Below are 20,929 nucleotides of genomic sequence, written 5' to 3'. Positions count from 1 at the left end.
GAATCTGAGAGAGCTGAATCTGAGAGAGGGAAGTGGGAGCTGGAATGTTGGCGGCTGGGGAGAACAGACAGAGAGAAAAGGAGCAGCAAAAGACGAGATGTGTGTGCTCCCCAGAGAAAGCTGCAGAGCCTGCACCACAATAATTGGGGCTCTGACACCTTCCTACCTTCAATATCCAAAACAGTGACCTAAATTTCAATAGTACAAGGTAGTCATCCTGTAATTTTAAAATGTTATGTTACCTTCTTCACATAGAAACCACAATGTTGTTGGACATAAGCACAGGCAGACGACGCTATGAGCAGACACTGTCCTGACTTTCCCGCCAATACAAAATTCAGGCAAAATCCTTTTTGTTCTTTGGAATCAAATCAATTGTCTCTGAGACCTGGCAGCAGCAGCGGTGGCTCATAAATCAGAGTGGGGAAACAGCAGACCTTCTACGGTGTTTTCCAAAAAGCAAGGAGTGATGTCAAAGCATAGCAGATAGGTGATTGTTGGTAAGTTTTTTAAGAGTTATATTCCTCTCTAATCTAGGGCAGTGTTTTAAACAAGCGCCTATAAAACTATAAAATACTGTATTTACAGCTTAGATTAGTTATTAAAATTCCAATCAGGTAAGTATAACTATAACTGAATTAATAAGAGTATTAGCACAGAGAGCAGATCTAGAGGCATTAATTAAAATGTATAGTTTATACAAGGTACTAGCTACATTATAAAAATGTGAAGAGATATTTTTCTTAGATCATGGATGGGCAGCTAAGACCTGTTTCTTGCAATTACTGCACCATGTGGGAACTTCAGGTCACTTCATGCTTCTTGGGGGAACACGTGTGTAGGAAGTGTCTCCAGCTGCTTGAGCTTGAGCTCAGGATTTCTGAGCTTGAGGGGCAGCTGAAGTCACTGCAGAGCATCAGGGAGCAGGAGAGTTTCCTGGATTGTACGTTCCAAGAGGTGGTCACACCATAGGCAGTGAGAGTTCAGGATAGTAGATGGGTGGCCATCCGGAAGAGTAGAAAGAGGCAGGGGGTACAGGAGTCTTCAGGGTGTGTGCCACTCTTAAACTGGTACTCAACACTGGAGACTGCTGGGAGTGACAACACCTTGAAGGAGTCCAGTGTAGACCATGGCACCAATGGGCAAGGGACTGCACAGGAGGGAAGTGTATAAATGAAGTTGGTGTAGGAGATTCCATAGTTAGGGGTACAGATAGGCATTACTGTAATCGTCATTGTGAGTCCCGCATGGTGTGCTGTCTCCCTGGTGCCAAAGTAAAGGACATCATGGAGAGGGTGCATAATGTTCTGCAGGGGGAAGGGAGTGAGCCAGAAGTTGTGATACATGTCGGTACCAACAACATAGAAAGATCAGGTATTGAGGTGCTATGGTCAGATGTTCAGGAGCTAGGGAGGCAGTTAAATAGTCGGACCTTGAAGGTTGTAATCTCCAGATTACTCTCAGTGCCACACGCCAGCAAGAGTAGAAATAGGACAATCGGGGGATACAATGCATGGCTTGAGGCATGGTACAGGATGGAGGGCTTCAGATTCTTGTGCCCAGATCTGGGGCAGGAGGCACCTATTCAAAAAGGATGGGTTGCACCTTCACAGGACTGGGACTAATATCCTTGCGGAGAAGTTCACTAGCCTGGTTGGGGAGGGTTTAAATTAAATTGGCTGGGGGGGTGGTGGTACCAGTTTAAGAGTGGCACACACCCTGAAGACCAGTATATAGAAACAGAAAAGAGGAATAAGGTGCATAAAGGAGTGAGAATGTTGGATAGTACTAGAGAAGGAAGTAGTACCATATTAAATAGGAGCAGACTAAGAAGGACTACGAGGAATAAAAAGACAAGTTTACAATGCATACACGTCAATGCACAAAGTGTGGTGAATAAGGTTGGCGAGCTCCAAGCACAGATAGCCATGTGGGAATATGATGTAGTGGCAATATCGGAAGCTTGGCTTAAAAATGTTGAGGACAGGGCACTTAATATTCGAGGATACAAAAGAGGTAGAGTGGAGACTGTTAGGGACAAGGAGGGTGATATATACTTAGAGGTGCATGGCACAGTTAGAATACTTAATGTGTACTTCATATCGCTATTTACTAAGGAGGAGGATGCCAACAAAATATCAGTAGAAGTGGAGATGGTAAAGTTAATAGATGGGGTGAAAATTGATAGGCAGGATGTACTGAAAAGGCTGGCTTAGAGTGGAGAAGTCGCCTTGTCCGGACGGCTTGCATCCTATGTTGCTAAAGGAAGTGGGAGTAGAGATAGTGGAAGGGCTTTCCATAATCTTCCAATCTTCCCTAGACACGGGGAAGGTGCCAGAAAATTGGAGAGTGACTCCCTTATTCAAGAAAGGATGTAAGGACATTCTAGTAACTACAGTTTAATATCAGTGGTGGGTAAGGTTTTAGAAACAATAATCAGGGAAAAAAAAGCAGCAGGCACTTGGAGAGGTTTGAGTTAATTAGGGAGAGCTAGCACAAATTTGTAAAAGGCAGATCGTGCCTGACTAATCTAATATTTTTTTTGATGAAGTAACAGAGAAGGTTGATGAAGGGAAAGCAATGGATGTTGTCGATATGAATTGTAAGAAGGCCTTTGACAAAGTACCACATAAAAGACTGGTTACCAAAATTGGGAGTCATGGAATAGGAGGGTCAGTGTTAGCTTGGATAAAAAAATTGGTTTAGGGACAGAAAACAGCAAGTCGCAGTAAATAGTTGTTTTTCAGACTGGAGGATGGTGGACAGTGGCGTTCCATAGCGTTCAATGCGCGGACCACCGCCTTTTTGATATATATAAATGACTTGAATATTGGAATACAGAGCAAAATTTCAAAATTTGCCGATGATACAAAACTTGGAGGTGTGGCAGACAGTGAGGATAATACCAATCAACAGGACATAGATAGACTAGCAGAATGCGCAGATAAGTGGCAGATAAAATTTAATAAAGAGAAATGTGAGGTAGTGCATTTTGGCAGTAGGGATAGGGAGAGGCAATATAGATTAAATGGATTAAAAAGAGTGTACAGAAACAGAGAGGCCTGCAGGTTCATGTGCATAGATCTTTGAAGGTGCAGGATATATTGAAAGAATACTTAGCAAAGCATATGGGATCTTGGGTTTCATAAAGAGAGGTAATGAATACAAAAGCAGGGAAGTTATGCTGAGCCTGCATAAAGCTCTGGTTAGGCCACAACTAGAGTACTGCATTTAGTTCCGGTCACCAGATTTTAGGAAGGATGTGAGGGCCTTTGAGAGGGTGCAGAGGAGATTTAACAGAACAGTTCCAGAGATGGGGGATTTTAGCTACAAGTTTAGGTTGGAGAATCTGGGGTTGTTCTCCTTGGAGCAAAGGAGATTGAGAGGAGATTTGACAGAGGTGTACAAGATTATAAATAAAAACAAGAAATGCTGGAACCACTCAGCAGGTCTGGCAGCATCTGTGGAAAGAGAAGCAGAGTTAACGTTTCGGGTCAGTGACTCTTCATCGGAACTGACAAATATTAGAAAAGTCACAGGTTATAAGCAAGTGAGGTGGGGGTGGGGCAAGAGATAACAAAGGAGGTCTAGGTTGGACCAGGCGGCATAGCTGACCAAAAGGTCACGGAGCAAAGGCAAACAATATGTTAATGGTGTGTTGAAAGACAAAGCATTCGTACAGATTAGGTGTTAATACACTGAATATTGAGCAGCAGCAAGTGCAAACCTGAAAAAAACAGTGAGTAAGCAAACTGAACAAACTAAGATGAAATGAAATAAATGCAAAAAAAAGATTTTTTAAAATGTAAAACAGAATGTAAAAAGAAAGAAAAAAAAATAACTAAAAATGAAAGTAAAATGGGGGGCTGTCATGCTCTGAAATTATTGAACTCAATGTTCAGTCCGGCAGGCTGCAGTGTGCCTAATCGGTAAATGAGATGCTGTTCCTCAAGCTTGCGTTGATGTTCACTGGAACACTGCAGCAATCCCAGGACAGAGATGTGAGCATGAGAGCAGGGGGGAGTGTTGAAATAGCAAGCAACCGGAAGCTCAGGGTCCTGCTTGCGAACTGAGCGGAGATGTTCCGCAAAGCGGTCACCCAGTCTGCGCTTGGTCTCCCCAATGTAGAGGAGACCACACTGTGAGCAGCGAATACAGTATACTACATTGAAAGAAGTACAAGTAAATCACTGCTTCACCTGAAAGGAGTGTTTGGGGCCTGGGATAGTGAGGAGAGAGGAGGTAAATGGGCAGGTATTACACCTCCTGCGATTGCAGGGGAAGGTGCCCTGGGAAGGGGACGGGGTGGTGGGGGTAATGGAGGGGTGGACCAGGGTGTCGCGGAGGGAACGATCCCTTCGGAATGCTGACAGGGGAAGGGAGGGGAAGATGCGACTGGTAGTGGCATCACGCTGGAGGTGGCGGAAATGGCGGAGGATGATCCTTTGGATATGGAGGCTGGTGGGGTGAAAAGTGAGGACAAGGGGAACCCTGTCATGGTTCTGGGAGGGAGGGGAAGGGGTGAGGGTAGAGGTGCGGGGAATGGGTCGGACACGGTTGAGGGCCCTGTCAACCACAGTGGAGGGAAATCCTCGGTTGATGAAAAAGGAGGTCATATCAGAAGCACCTTCATGGAAGGTAGCATCATCAGAGCAGATGCGTCGGAGACGGAGAAACTGGGAGAATGGAATGGAGTCCTTACAGGAGGTGGGGTGTGAAGAAGTGTAGTCGAGGTAGCTGTGGGAGTCAGTGGGCTTATAATGGATATTAGTAGACAACCTATCCCCAGAGATGGAGACAGAGAAGTCGAGGAAGGGAAGGGAAGTGTCAGAGATAGACCATGTAAAGGTGAGAGAAGGGTGGAAATTGGAAGCAAAGTTGATAAAGTTTTCCAGTTCGGGGCGGGAGCAGGAAACGGCACCAATACAGTCATCAATGTACCGGAAAAAGAGTTGAGGGTGGGGGCCTGAGTAGGACTGGAACAAAGAATGCTCAACATATCCCACAAAAAGACAGGCATAACTAGGACCCATGCGGGTACCCATAGATTATGACAGGTGTAGATAAGGTAGACAAAGAAAAGGTGTTCCCATTAGCTGATGGTTCAAGAACTAGTGGTTACAGATTTAAGGCAAGAGATATAGTGGGGATGTGAGGAGGAACTTTTTTATACAGTGAGTGGTGATGGTCTGGAACTCACTGCCCACGACGGTGGTGGAAGCAGAGATGATCAATGATTTCAAAAGTAAATTGAATGGGCACTTGAGAGAAATAAACTTACAGGGTTACGAGGATAGAGGCAGGGATTGGGACTGATTGAATTGTTCTGCAAAGAACTGGCATGGACTCAATGGGCTGAATTACCTCCTTTTGTACCATTATGACTCTATGAGGAAATGTGTTTATGGCAAATTAACGTTAATATAGTTGAGTGTGCATTTTGATAGGAAGACTAAGGAGGCCACATGCTCCTTGGAAAATAAGAGTTTAAATGGGGTAGAGGAGCAATGAAATCTCGGAGGTACAGATACACAAATCAATAAAAGGCACAACTCAGGTTAATAAGCCCATCGGAATGTAAACAAAGCACTGGGATTCATTTCTGGACTAGAATTGAAAAGGACAGAGTCTATGTTAAACTTATACAGAACTTTAGTTAGACCACAATTAGAATACTGTGCACAGTTCTGGTCTCCATATTACAAAAAAGCAATAGAGAAGGTGCAAAAAAGATTTAGAAGGATGATATCAGAACAAAGAGAACTTAACTGTCAATTCGGTGACCAATGTGTTTTTTTTCAAAAGCATCAATATAATTCAATTTATAATTTTAACTCATCAGTACAATGTTTTTGTGAAAAATTGCCATTTAATTGACAGTGTGTACTATTAGGAATGACTGAACAGACTGGAGGTCTTTCTTCATGAAGTTGATAGTGAAGAAGGCTGTAAACTGCAGGAAGATATCAATGGACTAGTCAGGTTGGCAGAAAAGTCTCAAATAGAATTCACTCCGGAGAGGTGTGAGGGCAATCCATTTGGGGAGGACAAACAAGGCAAGAGAATACACAATAAATGGTAAGATTCTGAGAAGTGTAGAGCAACAGAGAGACCTTGGAGTGCATGTGCACTGATCTTCGAATGTGGATCAACATCGACTCCAGACCCCATGAAGTCTCATGGCATCAGGTCAAACATGGGCAAGGTAACCTCCTACTGATTACCACCTACTGCCCTCCCTCAGCTGATGACTCAGTACTCCTCCATGTTGAACACCACTTGGAGGAAGCACTGAGGGTGGCAAGGGCACAAAATGTACTCAGGGTGGGGGACTTCAATGTCCATCACCAAGAGTGGCTCGGTAGCACCACTACTGACCAAGCTGGCCGAGTCCTAAAGGACATAGCTGCTAGACTGGGTCTGCGGCAGGTGATGGGGGAACCAACACAAGGGAAAAACATACTTGACCTCGTCCTCACCAATTTGCCTGCCGCAGATGCTTCTGTCCATGACTGTATTGGTAGGAGCGACCACCACACAGTCCTTGTGGCGACGAAGTCCCGCCTTCACATTGAGGATACCATCCATCGTGTTGAGTGGCACAATCACCGTGCTAAATGGGATAGATTTCGAACAGATCTAGCATTGCAAAACTGGGCATCCATGAGGCGCTGTGGACCATCAGCAGCAGCAGAATTGTACTCAACCACAGTCTGTAACCTCATGGCCCAGCATATCCCCCACTCTACCATCACCATCAAGCCAGGAGACCAACCCTGGTTCAATGAAGAGTGCAGGAGGGCATGCCAGGAGCAGCACCAGGCATACCTCAAAATGAGGTGTCAACCTGGTGAAGCTACAACACAGGACCATCTGCGTGCCAAACTGCATAAGTAGCATGCAATAGACAGAGCTAAGCGATCCCATAACCAACGGATCAGATCTAAGCTCTGCAGTCCTGCCACATCCAGCCTTGAATGGTGGTGGACAATTAAACAACTAACTGGAGGAGGTGGATCCACAAATATCCACATCCTCAATGATGGGGGAGCCCAGCACATCAGTGCGAAAGATAAGGCTGAAGCATTTGCAACAATCTTCAGCCAGAAGTGCCAGGTTGATGATCCATCTCGGCCTCCTCCTGAAGTCCCCAGCATCACAGATGCCAGACTTCAGCCAATTCGATTCACTCCGCGTGATATCAAGAAACGACTGAAGGCACTGGATACTGCAAAAGCTTTGGGCCCTGACAATATTCAAGCAATAGTACTGAAGACCTGTGCTCCAGATCTTGCCGCACCCCTAGCCAAGCTGTTCCAGTACAGCTACAACACTGGCATCTACCCTACAATGTAGAAAATTGCCCAGGTATATCCTGTACACAAAAAGCAGGACAAGTCCAACCCGGCCAATTACTGCCCCATCAGCCTACTCTCAATCATCAGTAAAGTGATGGAAGGTGTCATTAACAGTGCCAATAAGCGGCACTTGCTTAGCAATAACCTGCTCAGTGAAGCGCAGTTTGGGTTCTGCCAGGGCTACTCAGCTCCTGACCTCAAACATGGACAAAAGAGCAGAATTCAAGAGGTGAGGTGAGAGTGACTGCCCTTGACATCAAGGCAGCATTTGACTGAGTATGGCATCAAGGAGCCCTAGCAAAACTGAGGTCAATGGGAATCAGGGGGAAAACCCTCCGCTGGCTGGAGTCATACCTAGCACAAAGGAAGATGGTTGTGGTTGTTGGAGGTCAATCATCTGAGCTCCAAGACATCACTGCAGGAGTTCCTCAGGGTAGTGTCCGAGGCCCAACCATTCTCAGCTGCTTCATCAATGACCTTCCTTCAATCATAAGGTCAGAAGTGGGGATGTTCGCTGATGATTGCACAATGTTCAACACCATTCGTGACTTCTCAGATAATGAAGCAGCCTGTGGCCAGATGCAGCAAGACCTGGACAATATCCAGGCTTGGGCTGATAACATTCACGCCACACAAGTGCCATCTTCAACAAGAGAGAATCTAACCATCTCCCCTTGACATTCAACGGCATTACCATCACTGAATCCCCCACTATCAACATCCTAGGGGCTACCATTGACCAGAAACTGAACTGGAGTAGCCATTAAATGCTGTGGCTACAAGAGCAGGTCAGAGGCTAGGAATCCTGAGGAGAGTAACTCACCTCCTGACTCCCCAAAGCCTGTCCACCATCCACAAGGCACAAGTCAGGAGTGTGATGGAATACTCTCCACCTGCCTGGATGGGTGCAGCTCCAACAACACTCATGAAGCTCGACACCATCCAGGACAAAGCAGCCCGCTTGATTGGCATCCCATCCACAAACATTCACTCCCTCCACCACCGACGCACAGTGGCAGCAGTGTGTACCATCTACAAGATGCACTGCAGCAATGCATTAAGGCTCCTTAGACAGCACCTTCCAAACCCGCGACCTCTGCCAACTAGAAGGACAAGGGCAGCAAATACATGGGAACACCACCACCTGCAAGTTCCCCTCCAAGTCACACACCATCCTGACTTGGAACTATATCGCAGTTCCTTCACTGTCGCTGGGTCAAAATCCTGGAACTACCTAACAGCACTGTGGGTGTACCAACCCCAAATGAACTGCAGTGCTTCAAGAAGGCAGCTCACCACCACCTTCTCAAGGGCAATTCGGGATGAGCAATAAATGCTGTCCTGGCCAGTGACGCCCACATCCCATGAATGAATTTTAAAAAATAAAAATCTAATGGAAACTTCTTCGAATCTCGGGAATTTTGGAAAATTAAAACCAATGATCTAGCCACTTCTTTTAGGATCCTGGATTGATGTCCATCAGGACCAGGGAACCTGTCAGCCCACAGCTCCAACAATTTGCTCAGTACCCTGGTGATTGTAATTTTCTTGAGTTCCTCCCTCCCTTCCATTTCCCGATTTACAGCTATTTCTGGGATGTTACTTGTACCCTCCATAGTGAAGACCAATGCAAAATACCTGTTCAATTCATCTGCCATCTCCTTATTATCCATTATTAATTCCCCAGACTCACTTTCTACAGGACCAACGGTCACTTTGTTAACTCTTTTCTTTTTTAAATATCTAGAGAAACTCTTATATATCATTTTATAATTCTAGCTAGCTTTCTCTCGTACTCTAATTTTTCCCTCCTTATCAATCTTTTCGTCATTCTTTGCTGTTCTTTATGTACTGTCCAATCTTCTGGCCTGCCACCCATCTCTGCGCAATTATATGCTTTTCCTTTAAGTTCTATCTTTAACTTTTTTAGTTAATCATGGATGGTGGGTCTGCCCCTTGGAATTCTTCTTTCTTGTTGGAATGTATCTATTCTGTGTATTCTGAAATATCCCCTTAAATGTCTGCCACTGCATCTCTATTGGCCTATCCCTTAACCTAATTTGCCAGTTCACTCTATCTGGCTCTGCTTTCATACCCTCAGAATTGCCCTTGTTTAAGTTTAAAATTCTAGTCTTGGACCCATTCATCTCTCCCTCAAACTGAATGTAAAATTCAATCATATTACAGAGCTTGGGGCCCAGGCTGCTGAAGGCACGGCTGCCAATGGTGGATTGATGAAAATTGGGGACGTGCAAGAGGCCAGAATTGGAGGACAGCAGAGATCTCAATGGGTTATGGGGCTGAAGGAGGCTACAGAGATAGGGAGGGCGAGGCAATGGAGGGGTTTGAACACAAGGATGAGAAGTTTAAATTCAAGGCATTGCCAGTCCGGGAGCCAATGTAGGTCAGCGAGCACAAGGGTGATGGATGAACAGTTAAGAGAGAGGCAGCAGTATTTTGGATGAGCTCGAGTTTATGTAAGGTGGAAGATGAGGGGCCAGCCAAGAAGGCATTGGGATGGTTGAGTTGGGAGGTCACGAAAGCATGCATGAGGGTTTCACCGGTAGGTGAGCTGAGACACGGGCAATTGAGAACCAACACATATTTGCAAATGAAATTCAATTTCCCATTTGGGATCAATAACCTCCTTCCTTATACCCCAAGCAATCTGACCTGTCGCTAACCTGTTCTGGAAATGACACAACAGAAATGAAAAGGAGCGTTAATGCCAGCCAGAATTGAGGATGTAAGTATTTCTGATGGTGAGATCAAGGATGAATGTTTGGAGGCTCTGCTTTCAGTGCAGTCCCTTGCTCGGTAATAGCACTGAGCAGAGGTTGAGGAGAAGAGGTCCACAGAGGGGCAGATTTGTGCATTTCTCAACTTTCTGCTTGCTAAGTGCTTTGGGAATAGCTGCCCTTTGTTTTCAATGACCTGTCTGAGATTGGTTTGGAATTCACACCTTTTCCGACATCACTGCATTTCAGGCAAGCCTGCGTCACGTACCTGGTCAGTTATTAGTGTACTCTCAGCGACCACCACGACTAACAGATTTCCTATGCCGATGGTAAGCAGCCAAGCAGCCATCACCACGGACCTCATGGAGGAGGGAGCCTGCAATGTAAATCAAATAGTACCCTGTTACCAGCAAGAATCATCCCATTTAACAAAGCAGTAAGTTCATCTGGAAAGAACATAGAAACAGGAACAGCCAATCAGCCCCTTGAGCTTGCTTACTCTAACGCTCCCACCCTCTGGGTATATATTACGCTAACATTTCCACCCTCTGGCTGTATATTATTCTAACACTCTCACACTCTGGGTATATATTACTTTAGCACCCTTGATCTTTGCTTGTATATTGACGTATTGGACCAACCACCCTACCAGCTGATCTAAAAGGGTTGTGATCATGGTGTTCACATCATGGCTGTCAGACTGTTAATCAGTCTGCAAATCCTTCTGCGACTTCACTCTGTTCTTTAAGCGAAGAACATGAATATGTGACTGCTTTCTTGCCCATGTTACCCTCTTGACGCTATCAAAAAAGCTTATTTTCTTGTACTGCAATCACTGTGCATGGAAGATGGGGATGCTCAGGTATGTTAGATGCTCAAGTGCGCCTCTAGTGTGAGGTTTGCTATCTATTACACATTTACTGCTCATTAATGTTAATCTCACACTTCCCTGTGGATGTTGCCTGTTGTAAAAGGAAAGTGCCTGGTCTTTCCTCAGTCTAATAAGAAAGGACTTCAATCATGAAGATTTAAACAGACTGAAAAAGGCTTTCAAAGTTTTAGAATGTAACGAGAAGTTCCACTCAACTTGAAAGAAGCCAAGCTCTGCATCACACATCCCCCTAGTAACCTGTACTAACATCCTAAATATGGGAATATCAGTAATCTTTTTAATGAATCAAAACTTGTCACCAGTCCAAACCTGTTCTCTATTTCTCTCGAATCCCAGAAAATTCCACAAATGCAGAGACAGAACTGGTCAAATAAACCTGGAAACATTCCCCTCATCCCAAAAATGGAGTTACAATCAGCCTTGGAGAAAATAAACCTTCACATGAGACAAGAGCTGGACATGCCCCAAGAAAAAGCGTTTAAAATCTTCACTTTAGCATATTATTGAATATATAATTTCTTTGAGGACAAACAATAAATTAACACACTTGTGAACTATGACTCTCAGAAACCAGCTGCTTATTTTAAAAGCCTTTTTGCCTGGAATTCGTATGCAAACAACAGTGGAAGAAAGTCTGATTGATTGGGTCTGCCAGGCTTCAGTTCAGGCCTCCAACCAATCGGGTCCAGAGAACATCAGGTCCCATCCCACCACTGATCTATTTAGTTGGCCCTGACAACAGTTCCAATCACAGCGAAAAAAGTGGATTTTTCTTGCGAAATGTCAATGAGCTTACACATGGGCTAAAATGCTGTCATTCCACTAGGTTGACGGAAGCAAAGGTTACGGAACCAAGGCAGATAAATGGGATTAAGATCCAAATCAGCCATGATCTAAATGAATGGCGGTACAGGCTTGAGGGGCCGAATGGCCGCCTCCTGTTCTTGTGTCTGGGGAGAATCCCTGAGGTTCCAAAGTCCTTCATGGCAATGGAAGAACTCTCAAAACAATGTTAAAATATGGGGAATATACTCAAAGAAAAGGCCTCTGTGGAGCTTGATTCTTGGCTTATTTAATTAATAATGGATGACGGGCATTGTGTGAAACCCAAGACTTTGACACCCACAGTGTCTTTGTAAATTAAACCCTTTGGTCATTCCATTACCTGAGTGTAAGCCAGGTGTAGTCCAGTCACTGAAAACAGTATCTCAGACACTGAGATTATGAAGTACTGAGGAATCTGCCATAGCACTGAGACAGTCTTTGGCCAAATATCAATGTTCAACTGCATAGTCACCTAGCAAAGAGAAAAATCATTACTTGCAGAACATAAGAATATGAAAATTACTACCAACAGAAAAAAGCCACCAGCACTGACAAACCCATCCTTTTTTTGGTTGATTTCAACCCAACTATCCACCTCCTCTCCATATCTCTTGATAATTTTCCATCCAGAAATACATCCAGTGTGTCCTGAACCCTCAGCGGCATCAACTCAGCAGGCACAGGACAGCTTTCACATGTAAATCAATGCAGGGTGATCATATTTTCATGGACCAGTTGGGCTATATGGCCTGTTTCTGTGCTGTAAATCTTACATAATTGTATATAACTCCATCTGGCTTATTACTGGGAAGACCAAAGCCATCATTTTCAGCCACCACCACAAATTGTGCTTCCTTGCCATGGAGTCCATCCTTCCCCGTCCACTCAGGCTGTGTAACAAGATGTTTCCTTTGACTTTGATTCAAGTTTTAGACCCACCTGCATCCCTCCACTCAGTGACCCATCCCTGACCACCATTGCACCATTTAAAATATGATTCTTTCACTTCTTATTGATGGCTGACAGTCTTGGGTTTCACACAATTCAGGAGAAATGCAGGAAAGTAAATCTGATGTATGCACTATTATGCTTGCAGTTGAGTCTTTCAGGTTATGCTTTGTGCGTTATTATTTAACAGCCTAAAGAATGCCACTCTATCCAATGCAATCCTTACACATATTTTGTAAGGGATAATTCAGTGTCCATGCCTTGTAAAACAGCAGTAGTTGTATTGTTTGTCAGGTGGGGGGGAGGGTGAGAAAGTAAACAGGTATCAATTGGTTTTAACAATGGATCTCAAAATGCTACAACAATAAATTAATGCATATTTTTCATTCTCAAACTATTTCAGATGTTATCTGGTTAACTTACTTAAATAAATGGATGGTAAATTGGTGTGCTCCTATACAGATGTGTGCTACTCCTCTGAAACATGTGCCCTAATATCTTCATTAGGGTATCTGAAACTTGAGCACATGATCCAGGCTGACACCCCAATGCAGTACTGAGGGAGTGTTGCACTTTTGGCAGTGTTGTCTTTCAGATGGGACGTTAAACCAAGATTCCATCTGCCCTTTTAGTTGGACATAAAAGATCCCACAGCACTATTCAAAGAAGAGCAAGGGGGTTCTTCCCAGTGTCCTGGCCAACATTTATCCCTCAACCAACATTACCAAAAATGATTATCTGGTCAGTATCACATTGCAGTTTGTGGGAGCTTGCCATGCACAAATTGACTGCCACGTTTCCTATATTACAACTGACTACACTTCAAAACTACTTCATTGGCTGTGAAGCACTTTGGGACATCCTGAGGCCATGAAAGGTGCTATTTAAATGCAATCATTTTTTATTCATCCTCTGAACAGTCTAACAGAACATGGGCCAGTGCCCCACCCCAAGTAGGCACCACTTCACTCTGTTTTGTCTGCTAGAGACTGGAAGGACTCCAATTGGTGCTGTTGCAGGTTTCATTCCCACTCTCCTTCACTGTTGAGCTGATCACATTGAGCAGGGAGATGCCAAGCCCAGACTGCAACATCTCCAGAAGGAGGATAGAGAGGGGAGTCAGCCCTGCTCGGTCCCAGATACTCCTAGTGATTGGCTAGAGGGGGCACTGACAGCAGGCCATGGGCACAGCCTCCCAGCTACAGGTGTCAGCCAGGGTCTTGAGTTGTGAAAGCACAGAAGGTTAGTTATTAAAATAAAGTATTTGGAGATTTCTCAGGATAAGAGGTAGGCCATTTAAGACTTCACTCTTCACTCAGAGGGTGGTGAATCTTTGGAATTCTCTACCCCAAAGGGCTGTGGAAGCTCAATCATTGAGCATGTTCAAGACAGAAATCGATAGTGGGGAAAAATGGCGTAGAAGCAGATGATCAGCCATGATCTGTTTGAATGGCAGAGTAGGCTCAATGGGCCAAATGGCCTACTTCTGCTCCTAGTTCCTTTGTTTCTAGATCGGCAACTTCTTGTAAATCCTTGGCTCTAGCTCTGAGTGAGAGGCCAGATTATCAGTTAAAAAAAGTGACCATCGACAACACTGTACAAAAGCGAAATACTGCAGACACTGGAAATCAGAAATAAAAACAAAAATGCTGGAAATACTCAGCAGGTCTGGCAGCATCTGTGCAGAGAGAAAGAGAGTTAATGTTGCAGGTTTGTGACCTTTTGTCAGAAGTCACCACTGTGGCAGTCAATGTGGGAGCTGGGCTCGACTTACTACGGCAAACAGTCCATTTACTTAGCAAACAGAGTCTAAATAGAATCACTACGAATTGCAGCAAACAGAAGTCATGTCCAAAACCACAGCAAAGTCTCCAATGACAGCAGAATTATTTTTCCAGAAAAATGCAGTAAGTGCAAAATAGTTATGTTATAGGAAATGATTAGCTTTCTCTTTTTGTAGGTATATTTTGGACACTTTGGGCTGAATTTTGTGCTCCTGATGCAGAGTATTCTGGATAGATATCCATCCGTCAGGAGTGATTTTGATCTTTCTCTCTGTCTCTGTTTCTCTCTCTCCCTGTGTTCCCCCCTTTGTGTTATTCCCCCCTCTCTGTGTCATCCTCGCTCTCTGTGTTCTCCCCCCCATCTCCCCCTCTGTCCCCTCTCTGTTTCCCCTCTCTGTTTCCCCCCTCTCTGTTTCCTCCCTCTCTCTGTGTCCCTCTCTTTCTGTTCCCCTCTCTCTTTGTTTTCCCCCCACCTCTCTCTGTGTTCCCCTTTCTATCTTCCCCCTCTCTCTCTCTCTCCACCAAACCCCCACCCCCCACCCCCCCCCCCCCCCCCACCCCGCTCTCTCTCCCTCTCTCTGACAGTTGCACTGAGTGGGAGTGCCCAGCACAGCAGCTTGTGCTCGGTCAGTTTGTTTAAAAACACTGCGCTGAGTTTCACAGCTCAGCTCAGCTGCTGAAGCTTTTTTCAAAAAGTCAGAAAACCCCGAATCTGTTAAAGTTGGGAAGTGTATTCCTGCTTCAGCCCCTGAGCTGTGAAACTCAGCGCGATACTTTTAAGAACGCCAGTCTGCAAGAAGAAGACAATGGGAAATTTCCCATCTCAAGTCAAGGAGCCCTGGGGTGGATGATGAACGTCGTGGGTATAGTTTGTATCTGTGGGCCGGATGGAAACCTTTGGTGGGCCGGACCTGGCCCCCGGGTGGTATGTTGGACAATCTGCTCTAAAGACTTTAAAGGGACCTGGATCCCACCTCCAAGAACTGCCGGCCAATCAGAAAGCCGGCAGCTCAAAACTGTCGGAAGCACCACCAGGAGCTGTGGCCACTGCCGGTTCGGCAAAGACCTCGGACCCAGGCCCAGTTATGGAACCCTGGACCAGAGATGTGTGAGGGTTACTGGGGCCAGTCCCTCGTCGGCCTATCCCGCCCCAGGAAATATCACTGGGTGGCGGGAAGGCGACAGGCCCTCCACCCCGCTAACCCCCCACCCCCACCCCAACACCCATCACGATTGTCCTGCTGAGTGTTTCCAGCACTTTCTGTTTTTAATCGAACTGTGTTGGGCCTGAAATAGACAGTGTTCTACTCCCTGAATGCTAAGCAGCACTCACCTTGATTGCGGCAATTTCACAAAAAGTTTTTTTTCCTGCTGTGATACTGAGGCACAGATGAGACAATCTGGGATCAATTAAATTTATTTTAAGAAACTGCAGGGAATGCCTGAGTAGTTCCTGAAGGTTGAATGAGCAAGAAGGAACTGCAAATGGTGTTCCACCAAACGTACAGCAGATCCCACCATCAGAGAGAGACGTCATCAAAGCGGCATTGCAGGTTTCACTCTCACAAAGTATGTATATTCAGAACAACCGTTTTAATCAATTTTTAAAACAATTAATTAATAATTTTATATTAATAATAAATTAAATTAAATAATCATTTTATCTGGCAAAGAGAAGGCTGAGGGGTGACCTGATAGAGGTCTTTATAATTATGAAGATCTTCGATAGGGTAGACGTAGAGATGTTATAAAAACAAGTAATGCTGGAAATACTCAGTGATACTGACCTGAAACGTTAACTCTGCTTCTCTCTCCACAGATGCTGCCAGATCTGCTGAGTATTTCCAGCATTTCTTGTTTTTATTTCAGAATTCCAGCATCTACAGTATTTTGCTTTTATTATTGTAGAGAAGATGTGTCTATCTGTGGGAGAATCCAAAACTAGGGACCATAAATATAAGATAGTCACCAATAAATCCGATAAGGAATTCAGGAGAAACTTATTTCTCAGAGAACCCAGAGAATGGTAAGACTGTGGTACTCACTATACATGGAGTGCTGGAGGTGAATAGCATAGATGCATTTAAGCAGAAGCTAGATAAGTACATGTGGAAGAAAGGAAGAGAATGATATGTTGAGAGGGTGAGCTGATGAGGGGTGACAGAAAGCTCATGTGGAGCATAAATACTGGCATTGACCAGTTGAGGAAAATGGCCTATTTCTGTGCTATAAATGCTCTGTATTTCTATGTAATCTGGTAATTTAGTTATAAATATAAATTCTAAAGCATCGTAGGCTTTCACACAACAAATTACTCTTGGCCTGCAGTCATTGTCATTCCACACCAGCAACATCCCATGAACAGCAACTGAATAAATGGCCAGTTATTCTGCTTTTAGTGGTGTTGGTTCAGCGATAAATGTCGGCTAGGGTCTCATTCAAAGGTCGGCATCTCCCTCAGTACTATAATGACATGTCAGCCTGGATCGGATGTTCAAATCCTGGTGTAGGGCTCAAAGCCACAAATTTCTGACTCAGAGGTGAGAATGCTAATAACCGAGCCAAGCTGGCACACAACAGGGAGAATATGAGGATATGGAAGCATACGGAATTTAAACCAGCATCACTCACGAACAGAAATTTGAAATAGCATACAAACACGTAAAAAATATACACTTTGCTATTTACTCCATCAGATTCCTGTGCTACTGATTGGTGGATTTACTGGGCCCGTGAGCAGCACCTAAACAATGCACTGACTGCTGCAATGGTCACACGTCCCTCAACCCCATTCAATTGTGAACTCCTGGGCCGGAATCTTAGCCACTTTTAAAACATTTCCAGAGTTGTGCGTGTGTAGTTACAGCGACCGCGGCGCAAGAGGGAGCATGGCTACCAGGGGAAGGTGAAGACCAAAAGCATGCAATGATTCCCTGAAAACACAGCAGGCTCAGTGGTAGCAGGCTGCTTGAGATTCTGCTGCAACGCCAGGCCTCTGCATACCCTCAAACGTAGGATTCCCAGTTTCATGAGATTATTCCCGAATCTAACATGATGCTCAAGCCGCTGGGTTCTCCCACTGCACTCATCTCATTAGAGCTGCGGAGCTCCTGCCATTCAGTGGCACCCGTGCACCGTTCGGAAAGTCCTCTTGTAGTTCCAAAATAGATACAAATTGAAGTTTTAAATACCTTAGTTGGCTACCCGCTGCTGCCGGGCACATTTCTTCCCGATTTTTCCCTCCCTCCAAAGCCACCTCCACGCAGCTAGGAAAATTCTGGCCCTGGTAGCTGCTTTGCAGTGAGGGTCCGCTGTGAGGGTTGGGTGTTTCATTCTCGGTGATGGGGCTGGAGGAGGGTAATAGGTACTGGGTCTGTAAGCTGCAGGAGAGGACTCTGAGAGACCTGGTGAATAGCTTGTTGAAACTACCAGCACAGAGTGCAGCAGCAGCAAGGAAAGAAAGAATTTGCATTTATATAGCACCTTTCACAACCTTAGGACATCCTAAAATGCTTTACAGCCAATAGTCACTGTTGTAATTCAGGGAAAGGCACCAGTGCTGCCACTGAGTCAAGACTGGCACTTAAAGAAACAATCAAAGAAATAGAGTATATAAATCTCAGGAAGCAATAATTAACTTGCACAATGCACTGGACTGCACCATATTTCTGTATAATTTGGTCATTGTAATACATTGGGACTGCCTGGCACTGAACAGGCTGCAGAGAAGGGTAGTAAACAGCTACATAAATCCGGACTCTTTACACTAGAGAAAAGACTCGGGAAGACATTACTGGGGAATTCAAGACTCTGGGATAAATCAAACCCTGATAATATGTTTGGTATTATCATAAACTCTACAGCAAAGGGCCATGGATTCAGTCTGCAAAGAGATGATGAATTTATGGAATGGACTGCCCTGGGTATCAGTGGGAAGCATATAGTGTGGGCAAATTAAAGCGGGAACTGGATAGATATTTGGCACAAAATGGAACCATAGAATATAAGAGAGTAATGCATAATTTCAATATTGGAACAGCTGGATCTGATATGTAACTTGCTTTTCCCAATCAAGGAGTGCTGCACTGTCAGAGGTGCTGGCTTTTGAATGAGGCTCCGTCAATTCTCTTGCATGGATGTAAAAATCCCATGGTGATATTTCAAGAAGAGCAGGGCAGTTCTCCGGATGCTCTGGTTAATACTTATCCTTCAAGCAACATCACTAAAATAGATTAACTATTATTTGGTGTGTGGAAATTGGCTGCCTGATTTCCTTATCTAACAACAGTGATTACACTTTAAAAGTATTTCGTTGGCTGTGTGGAGTACAAAGTGATGGCAGAACTGAGTGCTTCATAAACAGAGTGTTAAAATTGGGAATTTAGTGCAAGTAGGAAGTCAGTGCAGAGGAGGAAGGAGTTGCTGTTTTTTATTCTTTTTGTTTTACCTCCAGTAACTTTTTTTTTGTCTCTAAGCTAGGAAACGGTAACTTTCTGTTACTTTACCAAATTAGTAACTAATCAACTAACCAAATACATAAGTAAATAAGTTTAGACAGAACATGGCAGGACAGGTGGTGTGCCATAACTGCAACATATGAGAGTTTGTGGAGAGCATTGCAATACCGGACAAGCATATCGGCGGTAAGTTTCTGCAGCTTGAGCAAACTCGGCTCAGAGTTGTTGCGCTGGAGTCTGAACGGCAGACATTTCGGGGTAGCAGGGAGGGGAAGCATTACCTGGACACTTTGTTCCAGGAGGCAATCACACCTGCTTAGGTTAAATAGAACTTTAGAGTTGGTCAATGTTCAGTGTTATGAATTCTGGACTTTGTAGTATGGTTATGTTTTTAAAAACTGTGATCTTTAATGGAGTGTAAAATGGACATTTTGACCAGAGATTCCACAGGTTGTTGCCTGCCTGGTGCCAGAGTTAAAGACATCTCCTCGCAGCTAGAGATGAACTTAGAGTAGGAGGGGGAGGATCCAGTTGTTGTAGTCCACGTAGGAACCAGCAACATAAGTACAACCAGGAATGATGTTTTACTGAGAGCTTGAGGAGTTAGGGTCCAAATAAAAATGCAGAACCTCAAAGGTAATATTCTTTGGATTGTTACCTGAGCCACGTACCAATTGGTATAGGGTCAAGTAGACTAGAGAATTAAATGCGTGGCTCAAAGAGTGGTGTGGTGTGCAAAGAAGAGGTTTTGATTCATGAGGCACTGGCACCAGTACTGGGGAAAGAGGGAGCTGTTCTGTTGGAATGGACTCCACTTAAACATTGGCCTCTAAGAGGCAGAGAGGGGAGAAATTAGCAGGGGCAATGAAGAAATGGCAGAGAGGTTGAACTAATATTTTTTGGCTGTTTTCACAGGAGAAGAAACAAATTACATACCAGAAATAGAGAGTAATCAAGGGGCTAGTAAGAGTGAGGAACTTAAAGGGGGGAATTTTATCCTGGTGGCAGGAGTCTCGACGTCCGGAAAAAGCGTGCCAAGGTCCCCGCATCACCTCTTCTTCAGAAAGCCCATGGAATTTAGTGCCAATCAGGCACTTAAGTGGACAGCAGCGAGCCTTCCACAGGTTAAGAACCCTGTCTCTGGAACTCATGCCCTTGGAAAGCTGCCAGCCAATCAGAAGCCGGCAGCTGCGGCGCCACCGTAGAGGTGGTGGCTGCTGCTGGAGCTGCACGTACCCAAGGATGAGGAGCGTCGCTGGAGCAGGCCTCATGTAGGTCAGGGTGTGAGGGGCCTTGCGGGCTGGGGGCCACGAGGGGGGGGATGTCAGCAACAAAGGCAGGGGTGTGGTCCTCAGCGGCTCCCTCCCTTCCATTACTGGGTCTCTCATTTAGGCACTAAGTGCCTTTTAACAAGGGAGCCGAAAACCCCACCCAGCTCCTGGAGCTGGGAAGTAACCCACACGGTTTTGTGTGCCATGCTTCATGTGCGGTAACAGGGCCACCTGCCGCACGGCCAATTGCGACTACAGCGGGAAGAGGCCCTTAATTGGAGGTTAACTGCCCTGTTACAGGGCCTCAATTGGCGGGAGGTCGGGAAGGCAGTTCACAGGCTGTCCCACCCCAGACTAAATTTAGGCGGAGGCGGGATGGTGGAGTGAGCCCTCCTCTGCCACCATCCCACCCAATTTTATGCTTTCCCTGCCTCCAAACCCACCGCAGGGGACAGCATAAAATTCCCCCCAAAGAAATTCATATCAACAGGGAAAAAGTATTAGAGAAACTTAAGATACTGAAATCCAACAAATCCCCATTTCCTAATGGCCTTTATCCTAGGGTTCTAAAAAGAGGTAGCTGCAGAAATAGTGAATGCACTGGTTATGATTTTCCAAAATTCTGTAGATTCTGGAATGGTCCCAGCGGATTGGAA

The 20,929-nt window shown here is 45.0% G+C and overlaps 1 protein-coding gene across 1 annotated transcript in view; it reads right to left on the bottom strand.

Annotated features, from left to right (window-relative positions):
• The window catches only part of LOC137348041 (solute carrier family 15 member 1-like), a 196,168-nt gene that overhangs the window by 6,639 nt on the left and 168,600 nt on the right, over window positions 1–20,929 (bottom strand). Inside the window, exons 21-22 of the mRNA XM_068013142.1 lie at window positions 12,154–12,285; window positions 10,365–10,472 (exon numbers count right to left, since the gene is read on the bottom strand). Of these exons, the coding sequence (XP_067869243.1) occupies window positions 10,365–10,472; window positions 12,154–12,285 (240 nt within the window). The remainder of the gene's footprint in view (window positions 1–10,364; window positions 10,473–12,153; window positions 12,286–20,929) is intronic.

This window comes from Heterodontus francisci, chromosome 33, assembly GCF_036365525.1.
Source record: "Heterodontus francisci isolate sHetFra1 chromosome 33, sHetFra1.hap1, whole genome shotgun sequence".
Taxonomy (NCBI): Eukaryota; Metazoa; Chordata; class Chondrichthyes; order Heterodontiformes; family Heterodontidae; genus Heterodontus; species Heterodontus francisci.
This window is presented reverse-complemented; position numbering and strand designations above follow the sequence as displayed.